The sequence below is a fragment of the Carcharodon carcharias genome, chromosome 34, assembly GCF_017639515.1.
Source record: "Carcharodon carcharias isolate sCarCar2 chromosome 34, sCarCar2.pri, whole genome shotgun sequence".
Classification (NCBI taxonomy): Eukaryota; Metazoa; Chordata; class Chondrichthyes; order Lamniformes; family Lamnidae; genus Carcharodon; species Carcharodon carcharias.
The window spans coordinates 20,593,718-20,618,177 of record NC_054500.1 but is presented as its reverse complement, the minus strand read 5'-3'; the positions used below and the strand labels follow the sequence as shown (position 1 = coordinate 20,618,177).

The following is a 24,460-nucleotide window of genomic DNA, read 5'->3' as shown; positions in this document are numbered from 1 at the left end:
TCCGGAGAGATCTTCTGGTCAAGTCTTGGTGGTGCCCTGCAGTCTGGTCAATCTGAGTTGGCCAATTTAAAAGGGGCCCCCTCTGTGCCAGCAGGACTAGATGGCACAACATCCCATTTGGAGTACTCAAGTGGCACAGGGACAATGTGGATGTTGACTGAGAACAGAAAGAAAGACTTGCATTTCTATTGTGCTTTTCATGCCCATTGGCCACCCCATAGCGCTTCACTGCCAATGAAATACCTTTGAAGAGTAGTTGCTGGTGCAATGTGGGAAATGTGGCAGCCAATCTGTGCACAGCAAGCTTCCAAAAATGCCAGCAGGATAATAATCAGATAATCTGTTGTTAGTGATGGGATAAATGTTGACCAGGTCAACAGGGTGTCTCCCTTCTCTTCCTCCCAATGGAGGCCCTCAACATTCACCTGAGGAGGCAGCTCAGTTTCACCTCTTATTTGAGTGGCAACATTACTGACAGTGCAGGACTCCACTGGAGCATCAGCTGTAAATTCTATACTCAAGTCCTGGAGTTGAATGCGAACCCATGACCTTCTCACTCAAACACAAGTGCTCATCAGCTGAGCAGTGGCTGACGCACAGGCTTTCCTGGGGAGAAATTTTGATCTGAATGGGATTGTGAGCACACTGGATGAACCTAGAATATTGGTGCCGTGAGATTGTGGTACACTGGGGGGGATTGTAGTTTTCTATGATTTATCTGAAAAGTCGATGGCTCTCCAGCACATTTGTCGTTGTCAGGGTGTGAGCCTTTAGCTGCTGTTCTGTGTCAGGCGCTATCACTGTACAGAATGTACTAGGAGAATTTACATCTAATTATTCAAATACAGAATCCCTGCTTGCTCAGTGCCTTCACTGGAATAATCTCATGCTAGGAGACTGAAGTTATAATACCTGAGGCTGCAATTGTTCCTTTGTTTTACCTCTTTTAATTTTCTCAAATTCGCCCCAACCCCCTCGAAGAAATTGACACCCCAATGCTGATTTCATTGTCACCAGGACACCCTCATGTGACCATTCTTCACACAGTGTCAGCCATGGCCCAGTTGGTAGCACTCTGAATCAGAAGGTTGTGTGATGAAGCCAGAGATTTGAGCACAAAATCTAAACTGGCACTCCAAGGAGTGCTGCACTGTTGGAAGTGCTATGTTCAAATGAGATGTTAAACCAAGGCCCTGTCTGCTTTCTCTACTGAATGTAGACGATCCATTGGTACCATTTCGAAGAAAAGCAGTGGAGTTATCCCTCAACAAACATCACATTTGGTGGTGTTGTTGGAGTGCAGCTCCAACAACACTCAAGGAGCTCGACACCAACCAGGATGAAGCAGCCTGCTTGATTACACCCCATCCACCACCTTCAACATTCACTACCTCCACCACCAACGCACAGCGTGTACCATCTACAAGATGCACTGCAGCAACTCACCATAGCTCCCTTGGCAGCATCTTCCAAACCTGTGAACTCTACCACCTGGAAGGACAAATGCAGCAGATACTTGGGAACACCACCACCTGCAAGTTCCCCTCCAAGCCACACATCATCCTGACTTGAAAATATATTGCTGTTCTTCACTGTTGCTGGGTTAAAATCCTGGAACTCCCTCCCTAACAGCACTGTGCACAACATGGACAGCAGTGGTTCAAGAAGGCAGCTCACCACCACCTTCTCAAGGGCAATTAGGGATGGGTAATAAATGCTGACCCAGCCAGTGATGCCCACATCCCATGAAAGAATGAAAAAACTGAAAACAGATTTCCCAGTCATTATCCTATTGCTGTTTGTGGGAGCTTGCTGTGCGCAAATTGGCTGCCATGTTTCCTACAACAGTGACTACACTTCAAAGAACTTCATTGGCTTCAAAGTGCTTTGTAATGTCCTAAAGTTATTAAAAGTCTTTTATAAATGCAAGTTCCTTCCTTCGTTTTATATTTGTGGTGATGCCTTCAGCCATTCTGGTCGTGTCAACTTATTTTGTTACCTTTGATAAATCATTCAATCTTCAGACCTATGGGTGTAAAAGCTCCTCAGCAACATTTAATTAAATCATTGCTGAGGCTTGTGACTGAAGTCTTAATTGTGAACCTGCTGAATTATTGGGCTTTGATTGGTTTCAGTTAAAATTACCTCTTGTACCCACTATCCAGAGCCTGATCGTTGGCACCTCTTACAAGAAAGATTATCCCAAAACTCCATTTTAGGAGTCTTTCAACCCAACAACCCTGCAAAAACTCTGTGTTCCCCAATTCTGGCCTCTTGAGTTTTCCCCCACTTCCTTCAGCCCGATATTGGTGGGCGTGCCTTCAGCTGCCCAGGCTGTCAGCTCTGGGATTCTCTCCCTAAACCTCTCCACCTCTCCTTCTTTCTCCCTGAAGATGTTGCTTAAAACCAACCTCTTCGACCAAGCTTTTAGTCACCTGTCTTAATGTCCCCTTACATGGCTCTGTGTCAAATTTGATTACTTGTGAAGTGCCTTGGGATATTTTACCAAATTAAAAGGGGCTATATGAACAAAAATTGTTGTTTTTGTATCAGCATTAAAGTCCATCTACATCAAGAAGTATCTTTGCCATATCTTCCTCAAAAGCTCTGATAATTACAACAGAATATTTGTCCATCTCAATGGCATAGTATGTAAATATACTGCTAGGTCATCCATGAAGGCCCTGCCTTCTCAACCTCACCCCCCGCCTGAGGGGTGGTGACCCTCAGGTTAAACTCACCACCAGTCATCTCTCTCTAATGAGAGAGCAGCCTATGATCCTCTGGGAATACAGCAGCTTTCACTTTTCACTGCTTGGTCACACAAACCACAGGGTCCCAGGCTCATCACCAATCTTGGGCCAGAGAAACAGCCGACCTCAATGTTGTGTGCAACAAATAATTGTAAATGAACACCACCGACCTTGAGCAACTTAATCGTTAAAATGTGAATTTGCTAATGAGTAATTTCAATTAATTTTGGATTTGAAGGCTAGATGTAAAATGAGTAGTTGTAGGGCATGTAGATAATGAAGAATATTACTTTAAATTAGGACAGAATAATAGGATCAGTAAGGCATGAATATAAATGAGTGGAAAGTGAATTTAAAAGCAGTCTCTATGTTATAACACAAAGTGGTATTACCTAAGGCAGTAATTTTCTGTTAAGGTGATTTTCTGTCAATATTTACCATCAGGTATGTTAAGTTTTTTCATTGAATCCACCCCCCAACACCCCCCCCCCACCCCCCCCAATATAACATGCACTACAGCATCAATGGATTATTTTTAAAAAAACCTGATCATTTTCTATTCATGTCTCCAATAGTAAATTACTATGTCAACTGTCACTGTGCAAACACTGGCTCTGACCACTAGGTGTCTCAGTGGAGTTTTTTATTTGATCATGGGATGCATGTCACTGACAAGAACAACATTCATTGTCCATCCCTAATTGCCGATTTGAGAAGGTGGTGGTGAGCTGGTGCCTTCTTGAACTGCTGCAGTGTTTGTGGTGTAGGTACACCCACAGTGCGGTTAGGGAGGGAATCCCAGGATTTTGACCTAGCAACAGTGAAGGAATGGCCGATATATTTCAAAACAGGATGGTGTGTGACTTGGAGGGAAAATTCCAGGTGGTGGTGTTCAGACTTGTTTGATAATGCTCCTTTGTAAGAACATTACTGTTGAAACACTTAGGGTTTGGTCCATTTGTTTTGCTGTATCACAAAACCTTGACCCTCAGAAAACTGATGTTGCGTGAAAGGCCATATGCTTCATCATTCCTTTAAAGTCATTGAATGGGATTCTAGCACAATTATGGAAGATTCTAGAATCCTGGAATGAACTAGAATAGTGGTAATGTTACTGAACTAATAACCCAGACAAGTGGGTTAATGCTTTGAAAATGTGTGTTCAAATCCCACCACAGCAGCTAGGGGGAATTTAAATCCAATTAATTATAAATCTGGAATAAATTCTCAATAATCTTCTTCTTCAGTTCTCTCTCCAAAGGCAGGTCTGACCCACAGCACCATGTCATACACCGGAGGTAGGGCAGGGAGGCAGGTCCCTAACTAAAAGCTAACCAGATCAGGGATCGAACCCAATGCTGTTGGCACCAATCTAATCCACACCAGTCATCCAACTGAACCAACTGGTCCCTCAAGGAGTCTGAGTTGCTGTGGTTACATACACTTTTACATGCATGTTGCAGTCTGGAGCTATGGATAGTGATGGTAGAGGCTCCAACATTCTTTCCATTGCATGGCTGACCAGGAATCTTTCCCACTCTTACCATCAGTATATGTTGGAAGGATTTACAAGTTAAGCTGTTAGGCCATGTGATGAGTGTGCCTTCTTTGGTCACCAAGTCCAGGACTGAGACTTAAACGCAGAGCTTCTGGCTCAGAGGCAGGGACGTTACCCATTGCACTGCAAGACCTTCTTAGTCACATTAATAATGATTGTAAAACATGTTTTGAAAGCCTATCTGGTTCACTAAGGTCCTTCAGAAAAGGAAATCTGCCATCCTTACCTGATCTGACCTAACAGTGATTCCAGACCCACAGCAATGTGGTTTTGACTCTTTGCTCCCCTCTGAATTGGTCTAGCAAGCCATTGAGGAAGATAGCTCACCACCATCTTCTCAAGGGGTAATCAGGCATGGACAGGACCCAATTCAAAAATGAATAAAAAGAAACTTCAGCTCCAGGCGAAAACTAGACTAAACCAGGAATGGGTGGGTTTTCATATGAAGAAAGGTTGGACGGGTTAGGCTTGTATCCATTGGAATTTAGAAGGGTAAAAGGCAACTTAATTAAAACCTTTAAGATCCTGAGGGGTCTTGATAGGGTGGATGTGGAGAGGATGTTTCCTCTTGTGGGGGAATCTAGAACCAGGGGTCACTGTTTAAAAATAAGGGGTCACTCATTTAAGACAGAGATGAAGTGAATTTTTTTCCCTCAGAAGGTTGAGAGTCTTTGAAACTCTCTCCCTCAAAAGGCGGTAGAAGCAGCGTCTTTGAATATTTTTAAGGCAGAGCTAGATAGTTTCTTGATTAACAAGGGGGTGATAGGTTATCAGGGGTAGGCAGGAATGTGGGGTTGAGGTTACATTCAGATCAGCCATGATCTTATTAAAAGACAGAGCAGGCTCAAGGGGCTGAGTGGCCGTTTCTTGCTCCTAATTCATATGTTCATATGGATTTTGAAATAATATAAAGTCCTTCAGCTCACTTTGGATATTCCACTGCATTCCCCCAATGAAATCAGTTAATTGTGGCAACATGCGGTCTATTAATTCTGAGACTGAACGAAGTGTTTCAGATCTATCATATTCTGCTCAAGCTTTAGAAAGCTGCAGTATGCATTCAGGAAACTCAGTTCATTGTGTACTGTCGATTTTTGTGCAAATCCTAAATCCAATTAAAATTAATGGTTTTAAAAGAAACTTAAAATCTTTAATTAGATCCCTGTTTTGCATTCACTCCTGTGTATTCATTCTGCAAACCACTCCAAAGCCCTCAATTAGATTCCAGCCTGGAACCTACTTAGAGTTGCCAACCCTCCAGGATTAGCCTCCAGGAATTGAAGCTCAATCTCCAAGATACTGTTGTGTCCAACCCTGGAGAAAAATCAACAGGGCTTTAAAGAAAGGTGGGGAGTTTTGGTCAATTTCTTTCAACATTTCTCTTTACCAGACATAAAAATATTGAAAATGGGGATGAGGTGGGGGGGGGGGGGGGGGGGGGGTGGTGGGCGGGGTTGGCGGAGGTGCTGATTGGTGGTGGTGGTGGAAATGGCTGTTTGGCTGACAGTCAAGTATCATCCAATTGGGTAATGAGTCTTTTTGCTTTCCAATTGGCGTAGGAATGCCATACGTCACAAAGATGGACATGTTGGCCGAATAATGGCTGAAGCATGGGGGCAAGTCATGTGATGAAACCTCCAGGAATACATTTAATCACCCCCTTACCCCCAAACATCGGTAGTCCTATATTTAAACCATCAGAGACCCTTGATTAGATTTCTGACTCTAACTCTCTGTGGCCCTTTACAATTAAACCATTTGAGCCCCCTAATTAGATTCCTGCCTTTAACTCACTGCCAGCTATACATTATCATTTCTTAATGGTTGCACTATCATCTGGGGATCATAATAATATGCCATCATCATTATTATTTTGACCATTTGTGGAGATTTTGTCAGGGGAGACACAATATGGTTAAGCAGCTTTGGAAAGAGACAGAATAATTTCTGCCAATGTATTGTCCGTCTATAAGGAACTTCAGCCAGACATTTGGTCTCTGAATTCCTGTTTTCTGATCTTTATCAACGTGCTTAGTTGAAGACACGATAGTTGCATCACTGATTATTATCAATTCAATAGCTGAAGAGGGCAATTCATATTTTACTGCCTGGGGACAGCAAATGGTGACTGAACATGCCTTTAATGATTTGTACAATAAGCTCCTGCAGTTAGATTGACATCACTTCCTCTGTTCTGGCTATTTAAAAAAACCCTTCCAGATCCCAGGCGCCTTCAGACCTTCAGTACATCAGGAGAGGACGAAGGTGTCTTCTTCATCCCCCCCTCATTCCTTGTCCCCTTTACCTGCACGAAATTCATTCCAAACCCTCCCTCTGATCTTCAAATTTTTTTTAAATTGCTTCTGTCACCAGTAAAACCCAAACCCCCTCCTCCCTACCCCCTAAAAAGCCCCAATTACCCTTCAACTCCAAACTCCATCAGCATCTTAATTCAGGATGATTTCCACGGGTTTTTTAGCCTGGATTCTGTTCTGTTACCAGGGTAAGTTCATTGTAAAATTAATGTGATTTTGTTATTTTTTAAATATGTGCTTTCAAATATTGTAATTGTTAACTCTACCCGTTCAATGTGAACGGTTCTGTAATTATGCACACTGGTGATATGTTGTTTGATATGCAAAAGTTTAGATTTTCAGGGGTTGAGTGCTTGGTTGGTTAATTTTTCATAAGCAAAAATGCAAGCAGTAACCTCAGGACGCTAAACCCACTTTCTCAATCCCCTCATCCCGAGCCAGAGCGTCAGAACTCGCTTTCAGCACCTTGGACAGAGGCGGACGAGCGTCATTGCTCGTGGTCCATCTTTCTCCTCCATTTCCCCTGACTCTCCTTCCTCCATCTCTCCCTCTCCCTGCATTCTCCTTTCCCCTCTCCCTCCTTCTCTCTGCCTAACCTCCTCCCTTGCCCTATTCTCTTTCCTTCCTTCTCGCTCTCCCCTTCCTTCTTTTTTCCTCCACTCTCCTCCACCCCTTAATTCCCTTCTCTCTCCTTCCCTCTGTCTCTCCCTCCCTGTCACTTCTCTATCTTTCCTTCCTCCATTTGCCTCTCTCTGACTTTGTCTTTCTCTCTCTGTTCCTCTCTATCTCTATATATCTTGCTGTGTCCCTCTATCCCTCCTCTGTGTCTCTGTCTGCCCCTCAGTGTTTCTATCTCTCTGTATTTTCCCTCCTCGTTGTCTCTCTCTCTCTCTCATTTGTCCCCACGCTCTCTCTCTCTATCGATCTTTACGTACCTCAGTCGCTCTCCCTCTGACTCTCCCAGGTAATCGAGATGAGAAAATCAAAAAGGAGCAAAATTGTAGAAACGCACAAAGTGTTTACAATTCCTGTTTAAAGAGACGGTTGATAAAGTAATCGGGTGAGAGATGAGTCCCTATAAGGGCTCAAACTCCTCCCTCATTTCCATTGCAAATTATTATATATTTTTTGCCGACTATTACGGCCAACCTTCTGGTGTGTGACGATTAGTAAAAACGATTTCCAGCTCTGGTTTAGGTGAAACTGAATATGAGTGACCTGATCCGGATCATTGGACGAGTGAAGCAGCAGTCGATTCACCTTTTTTTCTCTCAAACATGTACAGTTAATGAACCGTATGCACAGAATGTACCAGTAATGTATCAGTAAATCTGGTCGAGATTTGTTCGGTTCCATACGGCTGGAGGGGAGGTGAGTAAGTGTTATTGTAGCAGACACAGTGCACATGGAGGTCCAGAGATAGGAAACCAGTGACTGTAAAAATGTGAATGACAATATTTAATTCTGGTGCTTATCTTAATACTTAGGCTAAGAGATGACCTGTTATGACACAGCAGTTGGTAAAGGCTGAGTTGTTTAAATCTCAGAGGGAAACTTGGTCAACTGTCATAACCTATATTTTCAATTGATATGTTTGGGATGCAGCTCTGTATTCAGGAATAAGACCACCAAGACTCGAAAGGTTTTTTTTAATGTAAAACTAAATTAAACATTTATTAGTTTAACAACAAATTAAACACATACACATGTCTACAAATTACTACCATAATAACTTTTAAACAAATCCCCAAACTAATCAGTCCCAGGTAAATCTTCACCAAGGCAACAGTAATCCATAGACTTTAAACAGACACCAGGCAAAGCACATTTGACCATACAAATTCAAAATGAGGTTCCTTGCAATTTGTTTCCTTTGCGGATACAGTTGTAGGCTTACAGGATGCTGAGATCTTAAATGCCTCTGACTCATACACAAACTCCTTTCAGTTTACACCTCGCTTCCCCTTTGAATCTGAATTTTTCTTTGTATTACTGGGTTTTTAAATTTTACATCTCCTTTCATTCCACCAATTTTATTAGTAATATAAACACATTGCTTGGTGTCTCCCAGCTAGCTGCAAGATTTTACCCATTCTTTTGAATGGTTTATTCAACAAACGCAAATTTACGCTTTAACTTCCTCCTTACTGTTTCTCTAATTAACATCTCAAAACTACTATGCATCAATGCACCCAGACTAGCTGGTTTTAATCCAATTAAGACACACACAGACACGGACCCCACTACAATTCCAATTTTAAAATAATTTCCAATAACATTATAGACATTAATATCTCTTCATGACATGACTTGATTGATACAAGCATGGCAATTTATATTTATCTAGCACCTTTAACATAATACAGCTTCCCAGGGCATGTTACAGGAACACTAAAAAATAAAATATGACATGGAGTTACATATTGAAATGTAAGATCCTGAGAGGACTTAACAGGGTGAATGCTGGGAGGATGTTTCCTCTTGTGGGGGAGACTAGAACTAGGGGACACAGTTTAAAAATAAGAGATTTCCCATTTAGGATGGAGACGAGGAGAATTGTTTTCTCTCAGAGGGTCATTAACTTATGGAATTTGCTTCTTCAAAGAGCAGTGGGGTCTGGCTCATTGGATGTATTCAAAGCTGAATCAGATTCTTCGACAAGGGAGATTGGGTTATGGGGGGTAGACAGGAAATTGGAGTTGAGACCACAGCCAAATCAGTTCCTATTTCTTATGTTCATAAGTGACCAAAAGCTTGGTCAAAGAGGTCGGTTTTAAGGAGCATCTTAAAAGAGAAAAGAGAGACTGAGTGGTTTACGGAGGGAAATTTAGAGCTTAGGACCCAGGGAACTATAAGCACGACATCTAGTGGTGGCATGATTAAAATCAGGGATGCTCAAGAGGCCAGAATCTGAGGAGCACAGGGATCTCGGAGGATTGTGGGGCTGGAGGAGCTCACAGAGATGGGGAGGAGTGAGGACATGGAAGGATTTGAAAACAGGGATAAGGATTTTCAATCAGGAGTTGATGTGGGTCAGTGAGCACAGGGTTGATGGATGAATGGTGCAAACTGGGACATGGGCAGCAGAGTTTAGGGTGACCTCAATTGATGGAGGGTGCAACGTGAGAGTCTGGCCAGGAGTGAATTGGAATTGTTGAGTCTACAGGTAACATAGAAATGGATGAGGGTTTCAGCAACAGATAAGCTGAGGCAAGGATAGAGTCAGACAACATTACAGTGATGGAAATAGGCAACCAACAGTATCTCACTCAGTACCTCACTGGGAGTGTCAACAAAGATTATGTGCTTCAGTCTCTGGCATGGGTCTTTAACCCACAACCTGCTAACACAGAGGGTAAGTGCTACCCACTGAACCACTGAAACAACCCATTAACCAAACATGCTGGACCTACTTAGGGCACCACTGCCACAACACTCTGGACTCAGCACTTGCCCTATCGCACTCTGCAGCAGAGTATTGTGCACATATCTGGAAAAGGTCATTATGTGCACATTCTTGTTGACACTCGGTTGAATGCAACAATGCACATCTTAACTGGAACTCTCCACTCAATACCCCTCCCCCTCAGGCTTCCTGACCTCGAAAACATCAAACCCCCCACCCCCCCCACCCCCCCACCCACCCCCAGCCCATGCATCTGCCGACTGATGAAAACTCACAAGCTGGTTGAAATCATTCTCACTTACCACTCCATGATGACCTTCCATCTCAGCACCCCATATAGAGCACCCTTCCTGATCAAGATCTATCCTTTGGATCAAGGGATGTGAGAGACAGGAAGTCACTAACAAGTGCCTTGTGACCAATCCCATCTGACCAATGGCAGGCTTTGAGCTACCACAGCGAGAGTGCTCCTTGCTAAACAGGTACAGGACAGGCCAGGGCCACTGTGCAGCCAACCTCCACTGCTGGGGTCTTGGTACAAACTCCTTATGCGCTTGTGGAGAGATACAAACTGCACATTACTGAGGAGTGACCCCTCGACAGGCTAAGTGGCAGACTAATCACCTGAAACTCAGCAAGCGGGAGGCTATCACTTGGTTTCAGAGATTTGCATTCACTAAATAAACAGTAGAACTTGAATCACTGCTGAGACAGACAATCAGAACTACAGGCTAGGAGGAGGGCGGGTGGGATCAAGAGACACTGTCATTCCTGCCTTTGGTATTAATGGAGAATTTCATGACTACAATGTCAATTTATGTCAATGTCTTGTTATTTGTCTGCTACACAGTGAGCTGCCGTCCCCTTTCATCTGATTTGGAAAACGAAGATGAGAAGGTAGGCTGTGAGTTCCCTTGGCTCAGTTGCATCCTCGCTGTTTAAAGTATATTCTCTCCCCCTCCTTTACTTTTTACCTTGATAAAACTCAAACTTGGCACCTACTCACTTCAAGATCAACAGCAAGTTACATTTATATGACGCCTTTAATGTAGTGAAACACCCCAAGATGCTTCACAGGAGCGTTATCAAACAAAACTTGACACTCAGCCACGTAAGGTGTTATTGGGATAGGTGAGGTTGCTTTTAAGGAGTGTCTTAAAGGAGGAAAGTGAGGGTGGGGAGATTTAGGGAGGGAATTCCAGAGCTTAGGACCCAGGTAGCTGAAGGCATGGCTGCTAATGGTAGAACAATTTAAATTGGGGGATGCTTAAGAGGATTGAGGAGCACAGAGATCGTGGAGGGCTGTGGGGCTGGAGGAGATTTCAGAGGGTGTTGCGAGGCTATGAAAGAATTTGAACAGAAGGATGAGAATTTTAAATTTGAGGCATTCTTGGACAGGGAACCAATGTAGATCAATAATTCCCTGTTGACCTCATTTTCTCTCCAACTCTTCTCAAACCTGGTGATGTCCTGCAAAATAAAGATGGAAAACACTGGAAACACTCAGCTTGCTTGGCCACGTCTCTGGAGAGACAAACAGAGTTAACATTTCAGGTCAATGGCCTTTCATCAGAAAGGGTTCTGACACATTAACTTGGTTTCTCTCTTCACAGATGTTACTTGACCTGCTGAGTATGTCCAGCAACTTATGTTTTTATTTCAGACTCTCAGCATCACTAGTATTTTACTTTGGTATTTTTGCCATGTGGGCCTTGACTCTTCAGACAAGTGTCTAAATATTTTCTTAGAAAGAGCACTATTCTTGTAATTACTTCAGTATTAAGTATTAATGCCTTATCAATTATATTGTTAAGGTTTGTTAATGTCAATTACATTCTTAAGGTTAAGAGAAACAGGTGATGGGTATTAATTGTCTTTGAGCATGTATAAACAGGGGATAGCTGGGACACTGGGTTGAGTGGGAGGGGGGCTGTGAGACTGAACAAGTCATTAAACTCTCTCAATGGAGAAAAGCTCTGTGTCTTGGTTTCAGCTTTACCAACCAACTTAGATTCTATTAATATTACGGAGGTACTTTGAGATAAAAAAAATGTCATGGTTTTTCCACTTAGAGAAGGAAAGGAGGGAGAGGAATTGATGGGGAAGGAGGAGAGGAGTAGCAGGGACAGGGGGGAGTGGAGAGACAGGAAGGGAAGTGATCTGGGGTGATGGAAAGGGCAGGGCAGGGAGTAGAGTGGAGAAAAAAGGGTGAGGGGGGAACAGTAAAGTTTTCATTGTGTTATGTGATGCAGAGCCTCCCTCTGGCTCAGCTGTGATCTAAGTTCCAGTTACACCCAGGGTGGGGAAAGCATCAGGCAGGATTCCTACTCCTGGTCTCCATCGACACTTTATGGAGTCGTTCAGCTGTTTCCTTTCCCCTGAAATCTTCTCTCTCTCTCTTTCCTCATTCTCTTCCCCCCCACTGTCCCCCTCCCCCACACTGAAGGTGCAGAGCTTCTCTGAAAGCCTCAGCCAAGGATCCAGTCATCAAGGGTGAGGCAGGCTTCTCAACTCTAGGGGGCTTCACATTTTCCCCCAATCCGTTTCTCTTCCCAATCCTGAGCTCTCCCTGTAGCCCTTAGCAACAGTGGACAGCAGAGATGCCCAGTGTTGCTAGGGTTTCAATTTTAGGAGTCATGTCACATGATGTATGGACCTCATTTGCATATCATTATAAAATGCCCATCCTCACTGCTGGCTATAGGTTGGGAGTTTTAGGCCCTAGGCTAGAGGTATCCCCCCACATTTAGTGAACATATTTGTTGAATATTGACAGTAAAGGGGATGATTTTAAAACATTAGAACATAAGAAATAGGAGCTGGAGTAGACCACATGGCCTGTTGAACCTACTTCACCATTCAATAAGATCATGACTGATCTTCAGCTTCAACTCCACTTTCCTGAGTTCCCTGAAGAATTAAAAATCTATTGATCTCAGCCTTCAATATATTCAACAATGGAGTATTCACAATCCTCTGGGCTAGCGAATTTCAAAGATGCACAACTCTATGAGTGAAGAAATTTCTTCTCAGCTCAGTCCTAAATGATTGGTCCCTTATCCTGAGACTTGTACCCCCTCTTCTCTTTCATATTCCCCAACCAGTGGGAACAACTTCTGTCAAGCACCCGTTCAGAATCTTGTGCACTTCAATGACACCGCCTGATTCTTCTAAACTCCAGAGAATATAGACCCTATTTACTTAGCCTCTCATCATAGAACAGCCCTGTCGTCCCAGGGACCAATCTAGTGAAGCTTTGCTGAGCTGTCTCCAATGCAAGTGTATCCTTCCTTAAATATGAGGACCCAAACTGCGCGCAGTGTCCCAGGTGTGGTCCTGAACAATTGAGGCATTCGAATGAGGTTTTGGGGATTTTGAAATAAATTGATGAGATCGATCAAGACAGACCTTTCCTGCTGGTGGGGCAGTCTCTGACAAGGGGACATAACCCGAAAATCAGAGCCAAGTCACTCAGGAGAGAAGTTAGAAAACACTTCTTCACCAAAACTGTGGTGCTCTCTCACTGCTATATTATTTGTAAAGAACTAGGAACTAATTGTCGTGTGAATATATATTCCGGGGTGCCACATTTCACAGTCGCACTGCAGTCATAGAACCATAGAAAAGTTACAGCACAGAAGGAGGCCATTCAGCCCATCTTGTCCATGCCAGCCTGAGGACACCCAGGTGCCCTTTCTAATCCCACCTTCCTGCACCCGGCCCATAGCCCTGCAGCTTACAGCACTCATGTGCCGAGTAACAATGTATCAGTCCGCCAGTCTACCAGCCACATGACGAGCAGCAAGAAATACACCCAATGAAGCTCCAGCATTTTCAATCTAATGTGTGAATTAGTTCTAACTTATAGGAACCAGAAGAAAAAGCACTGTCCCACTAAAAGCAATAGATGTTAGCTCAATTAATCATTTTAAATCTGAGATTGATGGATGTTTGCTAAAGATATTAAAGGTTATGAAGCAAAGGGGGGGTGGTTTGTGGGTAAATTGAGATAAGATCAGCCAAGGTCTAACTGAATACTGGATCAGGCTCGAGGGCTGAATGGCCTCCAGTTCCTGTGTTCTGGCATATGCAAGTGTAACACCCCCTGTGTATCTCTGTCTCCCTCTGCAGGTTACCAGGTGTATTGTTGAAGTGATCTCAGATACACTTTCCAAACCATATCCATTGCCAGTCAGCAGTGAATGCAGCAAGATCCTCAAAGAAGGTCATAATGCCTCAAAATACATTCTCCCTATGTGTCTTTGCCTTTACTTTTCTTTCCCCTTTTTTCCTGATTGCAATGACTTGTTTCTTCTAGGATAGAGTTCAATGATCACTAGTTCCTCTCCCTCTGTCTGTTTCTCTCTCTCTTCCCTTGTGTATTCTGTCTCTGTGGTTCTCTGCTTCTATCTCTTTGAATCTCCCTGTTTCTATCTCGCTGTTTCTCTCTCTCCATTTCTATCTGTTTTTCTTTCTCTTTTTCTCTGTATCTTTCTCTCATTCTCTGACTCTGTCTCTGTGTATTCTCTCTCTTTCTCTGCTATTTCTCTCTATGGCTCTCTCTCTCTCTCTTCCCAACCCCCTACCCGGACTCTCTCCATCTCTCTCTCTCACTTGCTCTTTTTTTCTGTCTCTCTCTCTCTTATTCTCTTTTTGTCTTTTACCCTCTCTCTCTCTAACCCTTCCTCTCTGAATCTCATCTCTCTGACTTTTTCTATCTGTATTCTGTCTGTGTCCTTTTTTCAATATGTTCTCATGTATTTTTTATAATCTACCTGACCCTTCTCACTCTAGTTTGTTTGTGCCCTGGGGATATGAACCTGCTGTAACTAACTCTGGTCTTTTATCTTCCTCGGTAGATGCAAGGATTCTGGCCATGGTGCGTCATCAGAATCTTCTGAAGGAGTTGGAAGAACTGACACATCATGGTACAGTAATGTCAACGATTGTGCACTTTATAAAATAAATATTAAAGAGTGGTTGGGGTAAAAATTTTAGCCTGGCACTTTAATTTGAAAGTCACTAACTAAAGGCAACTATTTAATCATCGCTTGCAGATCTCATGGTCAGTTAGAAAGTGGGGGAAGTGTGATCGTTGGAAGTGTTAAAATAAGTAAATATGTCACTTCATCAACCATGGCTCGGCGGTTACCACTCTCCCTGAGAAGGTTGTAGCTTCAAGTTCCATTCCAGAGATTTAAGCACAAAAATCTAGGCTGGCATGCCTACTGCAGTACCGAGGGACTGCTGCACTGTCAGAGGTGCTGTCTTTCAGACGAGACGTTAAACCGAGGGCTTCCCCTGCCCTCTCAGGTCAACCTAAAAGATTCTGTAACAATATTTCGAAGAAGAGCGGGGGAGTTCTCTCCGGTGTCCTGGTTAATATTTATCCCTCAATCAAAATCATTAAAAACAGATTATCCGGTCATTGCCAAGTTCTGTTTGTGGGAGATTGCTGTGTATACATTTTCTACATTACAACATCACTACACTTCTAAAAGCACCTCATTGACTGTAAAGTGCTTTGGGACGTACTTTGCTTGTGAAAGGCAAGGTGTTCAGTTTCTTTTTTGTATAAGTGCACATTGCAGCCAAGGCTCTCTCATTATTGTTAATGAGCTTCCTTTCTCAGGATCAGACCAGAATTGGAAATGTTAACAGAGTGTGTGACCAAAATGGTCAGAAAACATTTTTTTTCTCTTATTTATTCTCTCACAGGACCCTGGCTGGGCCAGCATTTGTTGCCCATCGCTAATTGCCCTTGAGAAGGTGGTGGTGAGCTGCCTTCTTGAGCCGCTGCAGTCCATGTGGTGTAGGTACACCCACAGTGCTGTTAGGGAGGGAGTTCCAGGATTTTGATCCAGTGACAGTGAAGGAAGGACAGTGAAGTGTCTGTCTGTCGCTCTCTGACTCATGATTCTCTATCTTTGTGTCTCTCTGTTTCGCTCTGTGTCTGTCTGCTCTCTCTGTCTCTGTCAGTCTCTGTCTTTTTCTCTCTCTGTCTCTGTGTCTCTCTAAAAATCTTACATCTAAGATGTCAGTCACACTTCAAAACATGATACTTGTGCCCATTTGGCTCAAGTATCAGCAATGATCTGAGCATGAGTCGACAATGGCAAATAGTCTCTAACTGACCTTGAGATGGGCTGGGAACTTACCAGCAGTTGCCAATCTAGAGATAAACTTCCTTCAGCAGCCTTCAATTGACCTCAGGATGTGCCTATTCGAAGTGCAAAGGAAAGACATGCCAAGAGATGTTAAAGAGATAGGCATTTTAAACAAAGCTCTGCCATAGCGGGAGAGCATCTTTCTCAGGGTAACACCTTCAGCCCTGTTTGGAGTAATATATTGTGCGTGGCATTTTTAATGCAAACCTTCTTAGAAAGAATTGCTCCCTGAGTAACACTGGAAAGACCACATTTTAATTGCCCAGCTTTCGTTGTTCTGAGCTGGTGCTCGTTCTCTTCAATAGAATAGCTTCGTCGGCAACTCAGACTCAAACACACAGCGTGTGACTGGACTCACACGGAGGCCAGATCAATTTGCGGTGTTAGGCTCTCTTACCGAATGGACGCTAGTGAATCTGTCGAGTTTTTTCAGACAATCAGACAAGCAAATAATCAGATTTATTGAATTCAGTTTCATAGCTTTCCATGCTGGTGGTTGAATTCGGTCCCTCTGTGTTGCTAATCTAGCACCATGACCACCAGACTTTAGTGGGGAGATGGTGGTGTAGTGGTAATGCCACTGGCCTAGTGACCAGAGGCCCAGGCGAAAGCTGTGAGGACATCAGCAGCTAATGGTGTTTAAATTCAATTAATAAAGTCTGTAACTGAAAGCTGATCTCAGTAATGGTGACCATGAAACTTACAATTGTTGTAATAACCCATCTGGTTGGCTAATGCCACTTCAGGGAAAAAAATCTGCTGTCTGGCCTACATGTGACTGCAGATCCACAGCAATGTGATTGACTCTTAACTGCCCCAGAAATGGCTGAACAAGACACTCAGTTCAAGGGCAATAAGGGATGGGCAACAAATGCTGGCCTTGCCAGTGATTCCTTCATAAGAATAAATTTTTTAAAAATCTGTCCTTTAAAATAATAAATAAGATGTAGGGGCAGAAGTAGGCCGTTCAGCCCATGGAGTCTGCTTCGTCATTCAATGAGATCCTGGCTGAACTGATAATCCTCAAATCCATTTTCCTGCCTTTTCCTCATACCCCTTGATTCCCTTACTGATTAAAAATCTGCCTATCTCAGCCTTGAATATACTTAATGGCCCAGCCTCTATAGCCCTCTATGGTAAAGAATTCCACTGATTCACTACCCTCTGAGAGAAGAAATTCCTCCTCATCTCTGTTTTAAATGGGTGACCCCTTACTCTGAGATTATACCCTCTGGTCCTAGACTCTCCCACAAGGGGAAATAACCTCTCAGCATCTACCCTGTTCAAGCCCCCTAAGAATCTTATATGTTTCAATAAGGTCGCCTCTCATTCTTCTAAACTCCAATGAGTACAGGCCCAACCTACTCACCCTCTCCTCATAAGAGAATTCCTCCATATCCAGGATCAACCTAGTGAACCTTCTCTGGACTGCCTCCAGTACCAGTATATCTTTATAAGGGATATATATATTTTTAAGGGAGTCAAAACTGTTCACAGTATTCTAGATGTGGTCTAACTAGTGCCTTGTATAGTGTTAGCAAGGCTTCCCTTTTTTTATACTCCATTCCATTTGAAATAAAGGCCAACATTCCAGTTGCCTTCCCTATTACCTGTTGAACTTGTATGCTGGCTTTTTTGTGATTCATGCACAAGGACCCCCAAATCTCTCTGTGCTGCAGTTTTCTGCAGTCTTTCTCCATTTAAGTAATATTCAGCTCTTCTAATCTTCCTGCCAAAGTGCATAACCTCGCATTTTCACACATTATATTCCATCTGCCATGTTTTTGCCCATATCCTCCAACTAACCATTAGCAACTCCAATAAAGATATGTTTAGCGGACATTCTTCAACTCTTTGTTTTCTCTTTCCACAGAGGAGACCAGGGAGAGCTTGGCCAAGAAAAGCAACAAAAGATGGAACTACCCAGTGGAAGAAAGTGTCAAATGGAATGGAGAGAACAACATGGAGAGGCAATACATGTTGGACAAGAAGGGAGCAAGTGCTGAGAGGAGGGACGATGTTAGTCACCGAAGAGAAGCCAACACTAAGAAGGACATCCCTTTAAAGAGAGGGGAAGACATGGAGAAATATGAGGAAAGTGAAGAAGAAAACCTGAAGGAGCAACATGATTTTAAAGTCATGAATGGTGAAGATGACACCAAGATAGTCATGCACGAAAGCGAGGAAGAGCTCAGTGATGAAGATAAGAGAAGTTCAGAGAAAAGACACAGAGAATCATCTGAGGAATCCAAAGAAGATGAACAGGAGGACCATGACATCCTCAAGATAGACGAACTGATTGAGAAGATTGCCAGGGAGGAACTGGAAGATGAAGAAGACAAGAGAGCTAATGAGAAGAAGCATCACAGCAAAGAGTACAGCTCAGAAGAAGATGACTTTAAGAAGAGAAATGAGGAAGCACGGAGCAATGTTAAGAAACGAGTTGAAGAAAATGCCAGTGATGAAGAGACCGATCAGTTTGAAGCGGAGGAAAAGGGAGTCAAGATCTTCGATTCCAAGACCCATCAACATGAGACTGGTGACAAACATTCCATTGAGAATAAGTCGCAGGATGATAAGAGACACCATTTTCTGGAAGACGATATGGACTCGGACAATGACCTTGATTATCTAGAGAAGAGGCACCATAATACTGAAAATAGTGAAGAACAAGATGAAAAGGAGGAGGAGGAGGAAGAAATCGAAGAGGAGCAGGAAGAGGAGGAGGAGGAGGAGGAGGTCAGCATATAATTTTTTCTTGTTTCTCCTGAATCCCAAGGTGAACGCTATTGTCACTGTCTTCTTCAATGTTATTCTTCATTCTTCACAGTGAAAACAAGTTCCTTCAATTCAAAGTAACTCTCCAATCATTCCTCAACATTGCTACTTTATTCCCACTCCAGCACTTAACAATACACTTTAGGCTTACCCTACAGTACAGTGAAGAACATAGGAGGAGACCATTCAGCCCCTTAAGCTGATCTGTATCTTAACTCTACCTACCCAGCTTGGTTCCATATCCCTTAATACCCTTGCCCAACAAAAATTGACTCTCCTGCCTCAATTACATTTTTGCGAGGGTGGGGAGGGTTCCAGATTTTAGTTCCCCTTTGTGTGAAGAAATGCTTCCTGACATCACCCTTGAATGGCCTGTGTCTGATTTTAAGGTGTTTGCCCCTTGTTCTGTACTCCCCGCACCCCCCCCCCACCCCCACCAACCCCCCTCACTGAAGGAAGTAGTTTCTCTCTCATCAACCCCGTCAACTCCCTTAATCATCTTAAACTCTTCAATTAGATCATCCCTTAATCTTCCATAGTCAAGGGAGTACAAGCCAAGTTTATGCAGCACATCCTTATAATGTATTCCTTTCAGACCCGATACCATTCCACGTGTTGCGTTTCTCAAGGTGTCTTCCAGGGCATCCCCCCCCACCAACTCCCTCCCCCCTCACCTCCCCCCACCACCCCCCACCACCCCCCCCCCCCCCCCCCCCCCCCCCCCTCCCCCCACCGCCAACCTTGTTCAGGTGTATATAGGTCTGGCCAATATTCCTCCCTTAACATTATAAACAAAAAAAACACTAACCGTTCATTTAACTCATTGCTTCCTTTTGGGATCTTACTGTGTTTGCCACTTGTCCCACTATCTCCCTATCCCAGAGTCCAAATTCCGCTGTATTAAGCAGAGAGCTTCCTGAGACATGTTGAAGATGTGATCAGCAGTGCTATAGGCGTAGGATTACCTTCGACAATAGCTGTATCTACGAACATACGAAGGAGGAGCAGGAGTAGGCCATTCAGCCCCTTGAGCCTGCTCCACCATTTAATAAGATTATGGCTGATCTGATAGTAATCTGAAATCTGCGTCCCACCTACCCCTGATAACCTAACACCCCCTTGCTTACCAAAAATCTCTCCAACTCTGGCTTAAAGATATTCAAAGACGCTGCTTTAACCACCTTTTCAGGAGGAGAGTTCCAAAGGCTCACGACCCTCTGAGAGAAAATATTTCGTCTCATCATCTCTGTCTTAAATGAGCGACCCCTTATTTTTAACCAGTGACCCTTAGTTCTAGATTCTCCCACAAGAGGAAACATCCTCTCTACATCCACCCTGTCAAGACCCCTCAGGATCTTCGAAGTTTCAATCAAGTCACCTCTTACTTTTCTAAACTCCAGTGGATACAAGCCTAGTCTGCCTAACCTTTCCTCATAAGACAAGCTCGAAACATCAACTCTGTTTCTCTCTCCACAGATGCTGTCCGACCTGCTGAGGTCTTCCAGCATTTTCTGTTTCTCTTTCCGATTTCCAGCATCCACAGTACTTTGCTTTTATCAAGTTGAGGGACAACACTTGATCAACATTTTGTCCGGGTGCACTGTTTGACCCATTGTCAGGCAGAATTCAGACAAGGCACTGCGCTGACACTAGCGAATTCAGAGAATGCACAGAGCTAGCAAATCATAAGCAGGCCATTTGGCCTGTAAACCTTCTCCTATTCTACTTCATCCCAACCCATCACCATGCCCTTCTAATCCTTTCTCCCTCATGCGTTTATCCATCTTCCCTCTTAAGTGTATCTATACTATTCGTTTCAACCACTCCTCGTGGTAGTGAGTTCCACATTCTCACCATCCGAAAGAAATGTTGAAATCTTTCCCAAGTTGCTCATTTCTTTTCTCCCCCATCCACATAACTGGGCAACGAACGTCTGAACCTGCGTCTGGCCAGAATCTGATTCTCAGTAGAACAGACAAACCGGCTGAACGTGGTGAATTGTAGCAACATTGTCACTATTCTCAGCAGCGTTGTTTAATGATGGGCGGTCCTGATTAACTGGCACAATCCTGAAAGAGCTTGCATTTATATATCACTCCCTTGGCACGCCACCGGAGTGTCAGTCTTGGTTTTTGTGCTCGAGTCTCTGGAACCATCTGACTCCAAGGCGAGAGTGCTACCCATCGAGCCTTGGGAAATCAGTGTGGCATTTGGCCAAAGTGTTACTTCAAATCCAACTATCCTCAGCTGGATTATGATCCCTGGCTGTCTACCAGCAGCTCCTGAACTGCCAAATCTATAGGACAATTTATTGGATAATTGAATCATTATTGCACTTGAAGCGAGCTCCTCAGCTTTGCAGTCACATTGAATTTGCAATTAATCTCTCACAGTTCACATGTTTCTATCCGCTTGCCATCAAGTTATTGAGATGAGTGTTTGCTGGAGGGGAGTGTTTGGCACATCTCTGCTGAACGAGGTTTTAGATTAAGAGCAAATGAATGGGGAAAGTAAAGTGAATGGTAAAGATGCACAGTCGAGCTACATAGGCCTGAGGCAAAACAGGCAACCGCTTGATAGTTACATTCTCTAAGAATTGAAGGTAAGTGGAACTGGTTCATTGGACTGAGCTTTCTGGTGGAGTGGGGTTTGAGGATAGGGAGCCAAAGGAGAAATTGGGGGAGGAAATGGGGGTGGCGAAGAAATTAGGAAAGGAAGGAAAACGTGGGGATGCAGTGGGAGAGAAAACAGGGATTTTTCTTTATTCATGGGATGTGGACATCACTGGTAATTTCAGCATTTATTGCCCATCCCAGGTTATATCCTTGATGGGGTGGGAGTGAGCCGCTGCCTTGAACCGCTGTAGTCTGTGTGGTGTAGGTACACCCACAGTGCTGTTAGGGAGGGAGTTCCAGGATTTTGACCCGGCGGCAGTGAAGGAACAGCCGATATATTTCCAAGTCAGGGTGGTGAGTGACTTGGAGGGGAACTTCCAGGTGGTGGTGTTCCCATCTGTCTGCTGCCCTTGTCCTTCTAGATGGTAGAGGTCGTGGGTTTGGAAGGTGCTGCCGAAGGAGCCTTGGTGAATTCCTGCAGTACATCATGTAACAATTTTACACTGTGTGGTGGCCGGGTGGGGTGGGGGGGGGGCGGTGTGGTGGTGGTGGTGGTGGTGGTGGTGTGGGCAAGGCCTCACGCATTTCCTCAATTTTTATGCTGGTGGGAGGATTTACCTGGTGTGGGGGAGGGCCAAAAAAGAATGGGTATAGGGTCTTCATCAAAAGCCCTCTTCTGACTATGGGCACCTCCCCTCCCCTCCCTTAAGGCTCAGTGGCTACTGGACCTTCCATTCCCCCCCCCCACCGACATCCTGATAGCCCCCTTTGTGTACCACCAAGGCCTTCCCTATCCTCCCTGCCCTGGGACCCTTAAACTTAACTCGGCCTCTGTTTTTCTGGGACTCATTCTCAGGCATGCTTGATGCACTTCCTCTTCTGTCCACTGCAGTTCTTGTTGTAGAAGTCGCGCCTGCAGCCACTTGATGCTCATTCGAGGGTGAAATGTCTGCGGGGCCCTCGGACTCAATGGGGATGCATTGCCTGTTGGCTCTTTGGATGACAGGAAGGGAGATCCCACCATCTGAAAAATACAGGCCCAGAGATGAGGAGTCTCTGGAAGGACCTAAATAAGGTCCTATATAATAGATAGAAAGTATTTTCATTTATATAGTGTCCTCCATGAGCGCAGAATGTCCAAAGGGCTTCACGGCCAATTAAATACTTTTTAAACGCAGCTACTGGTTTAACCTAGAGAAACAGTGAGCGGATCCCGTGGCAGTATTTTCGAAGAAGAGCTGGGGAGGGGGAAGCTCTCCCTGGTGTCCTGGCCAATATTTATCCCTCAGTCAACACAAAAACAAATTATCTGGTCATGATCACATTGCTGTTTGTGGGAGCTTGCTGTGCGCAAATTGGCTGCCGCATTCCCTACAACAGTTACAACGTACCTCATTGGCTGTAAAGCTCTTTGAGATATCCAAAGGTTGTGAAAGGCGCTATAAAAATGCAAGACTTTCTTTCGACTCTGGTGGGTAGTTGGGCAGTTTGTGATATTTATTGTTTTTAAAACTTCCTCCCCAGGAACACAAGCTAAAGAACCTTGTGGTGATCGAGAAGGAGTTGAAGAAAGTTGCTAAGAAGCTGAGGGATATTCGAAGAGGCTAAGGCACTTTCACAAGAGCTCAGCTCCCATCCATTGTTAATCACGCATTTAACTGTCCATATTCTCTCCTCTATTTTGCCGGCTATGTACTGTTATAGTCCAGGCTTTAAACTGCATGGACAGGGTGCAGTAGTGCATGGTGCAGTAATGCAGCCTTTGTTCTTCATTTACCATTGGCAATGTCACCCATTCGTGGAAGGGTTGGGTTTAGAAGGGGGAAAAAAAAATCAAATTTAAAAGCCATCCATCTTCCCATTCTTTAAGATAAGGATAACGAATCTCCCCTTGGTGTTGCTTCTGAGCTGTCAGGATGACGTTGTATCTATTGGCTGGTATACTTGCCTTAAAGTGGGTGCAACAAACGTTCACTAGACCGATTCCTGGGATGAGGGGATTGCCCTGTGATGAAAGAGTGGGCCTATATTCTCTGGAGTTTAGAAGAATGAGAGGCAATTGCCCTAAAACATGAGATTCTGTGAGGGCTTCATGGACAGTCACAGAGAGGATGGTTAGAGGGCCCAGAACTATGGGGTATAGCTTCAGGATAAGGGATCGGCCATTTTAGGACAGAGATGAGGAGAGATTTCTTCACTCAGGGGGTTGTGAATCTTTGGAATTCTCTCCCCCAGAGAGCTGTGGATGCTCAATAGATTCAAGACAGAGATTGGAAGATTTTTGGACTCTAAGGGAATTGAGAGATTGGGGGATTGGACAGGAAAATGAGCTAAAATCGATCTTGTTGAATGGTGGAGCAGACTAGAGGGGCCAGATGGCCTACTTCTGCTCTTGTTTCTTACGTGCAGCTGTAAGCGTGACTGTACATCACAAAATAGTGATGGCTCCTCTTGTCTCTCATCTTTTTGACAATCCCTTTAATCTGTGATTACTGACCCTTCAAACACTGGAACCAGCATCCTCTTATTTACTGAGGGGATTACACTTAAATGTGGAACACATAGCCAAAATGCCCCCTTAAATATAACAACAAGGGATAGAAGTTAATGGTGCGAGTCATACAATTTACCCCATTGACATTATGGCGTCATCCCAAGTCAGATCTTGCAAAGGATTTACCTCGATAACAACATAATGAAATTCTAAATAAGACCAAAAATAACTCTTGATAAAATCATAAATTATATCAATCGTCTCACATAATTAAGGATTGATTGGTCACTCTTGAAGAGGTCAAAGACGCAGATCAGCTGAAGGATGCAGTGGCGTGGGAAAGCGTTGAAGACAGGGAGCATTAATGAGCTGAA

General features: G+C 43.9%; 1 protein-coding gene across 1 annotated transcript; it reads left to right on the top strand.

The window, feature by feature from the left end:
- The first annotated feature begins 6,575 nt into the window (after positions 1–6,575).
- On the top strand, positions 6,576–23,832 carry LOC121272501 (chromogranin-A-like). Its single transcript, XM_041179116.1, has 6 exons — positions 6,576–6,814; positions 10,883–10,929; positions 14,164–14,257; positions 14,892–14,960; positions 18,073–18,938; positions 23,117–23,832. The coding sequence occupies exons 1-6, from the start codon at positions 6,769–6,771 to the stop codon at positions 23,198–23,200; spliced, it is 1,206 nt and encodes a 401-aa protein (XP_041035050.1). The 5' UTR covers positions 6,576–6,768; the 3' UTR covers positions 23,201–23,832.
- The last annotated feature ends 628 nt before the right edge of the window (positions 23,833–24,460 follow it).

Excerpts from the sequence above, each read along its gene's own strand:
- LOC121272501 (XM_041179116.1), top strand. The coding sequence starts at position 6,769 with ATGATTTCCACGGGTTTTTTAGCCTGGATTCTGTTCTGTTACCAGG. Across the intron at positions 6,815-10,882 it reads GATTCTGTTCTGTTACCAGG|TGAGCTGCCGTCCCCTTTCA; the intron begins GTAAGTTCATTG and ends TCTGCTACACAG. Across the intron at positions 18,939-23,116 it reads AGGAGGAGGAGGAGGAGGAG|GAACACAAGCTAAAGAACCT; the intron begins GTCAGCATATAA and ends CTTCCTCCCCAG.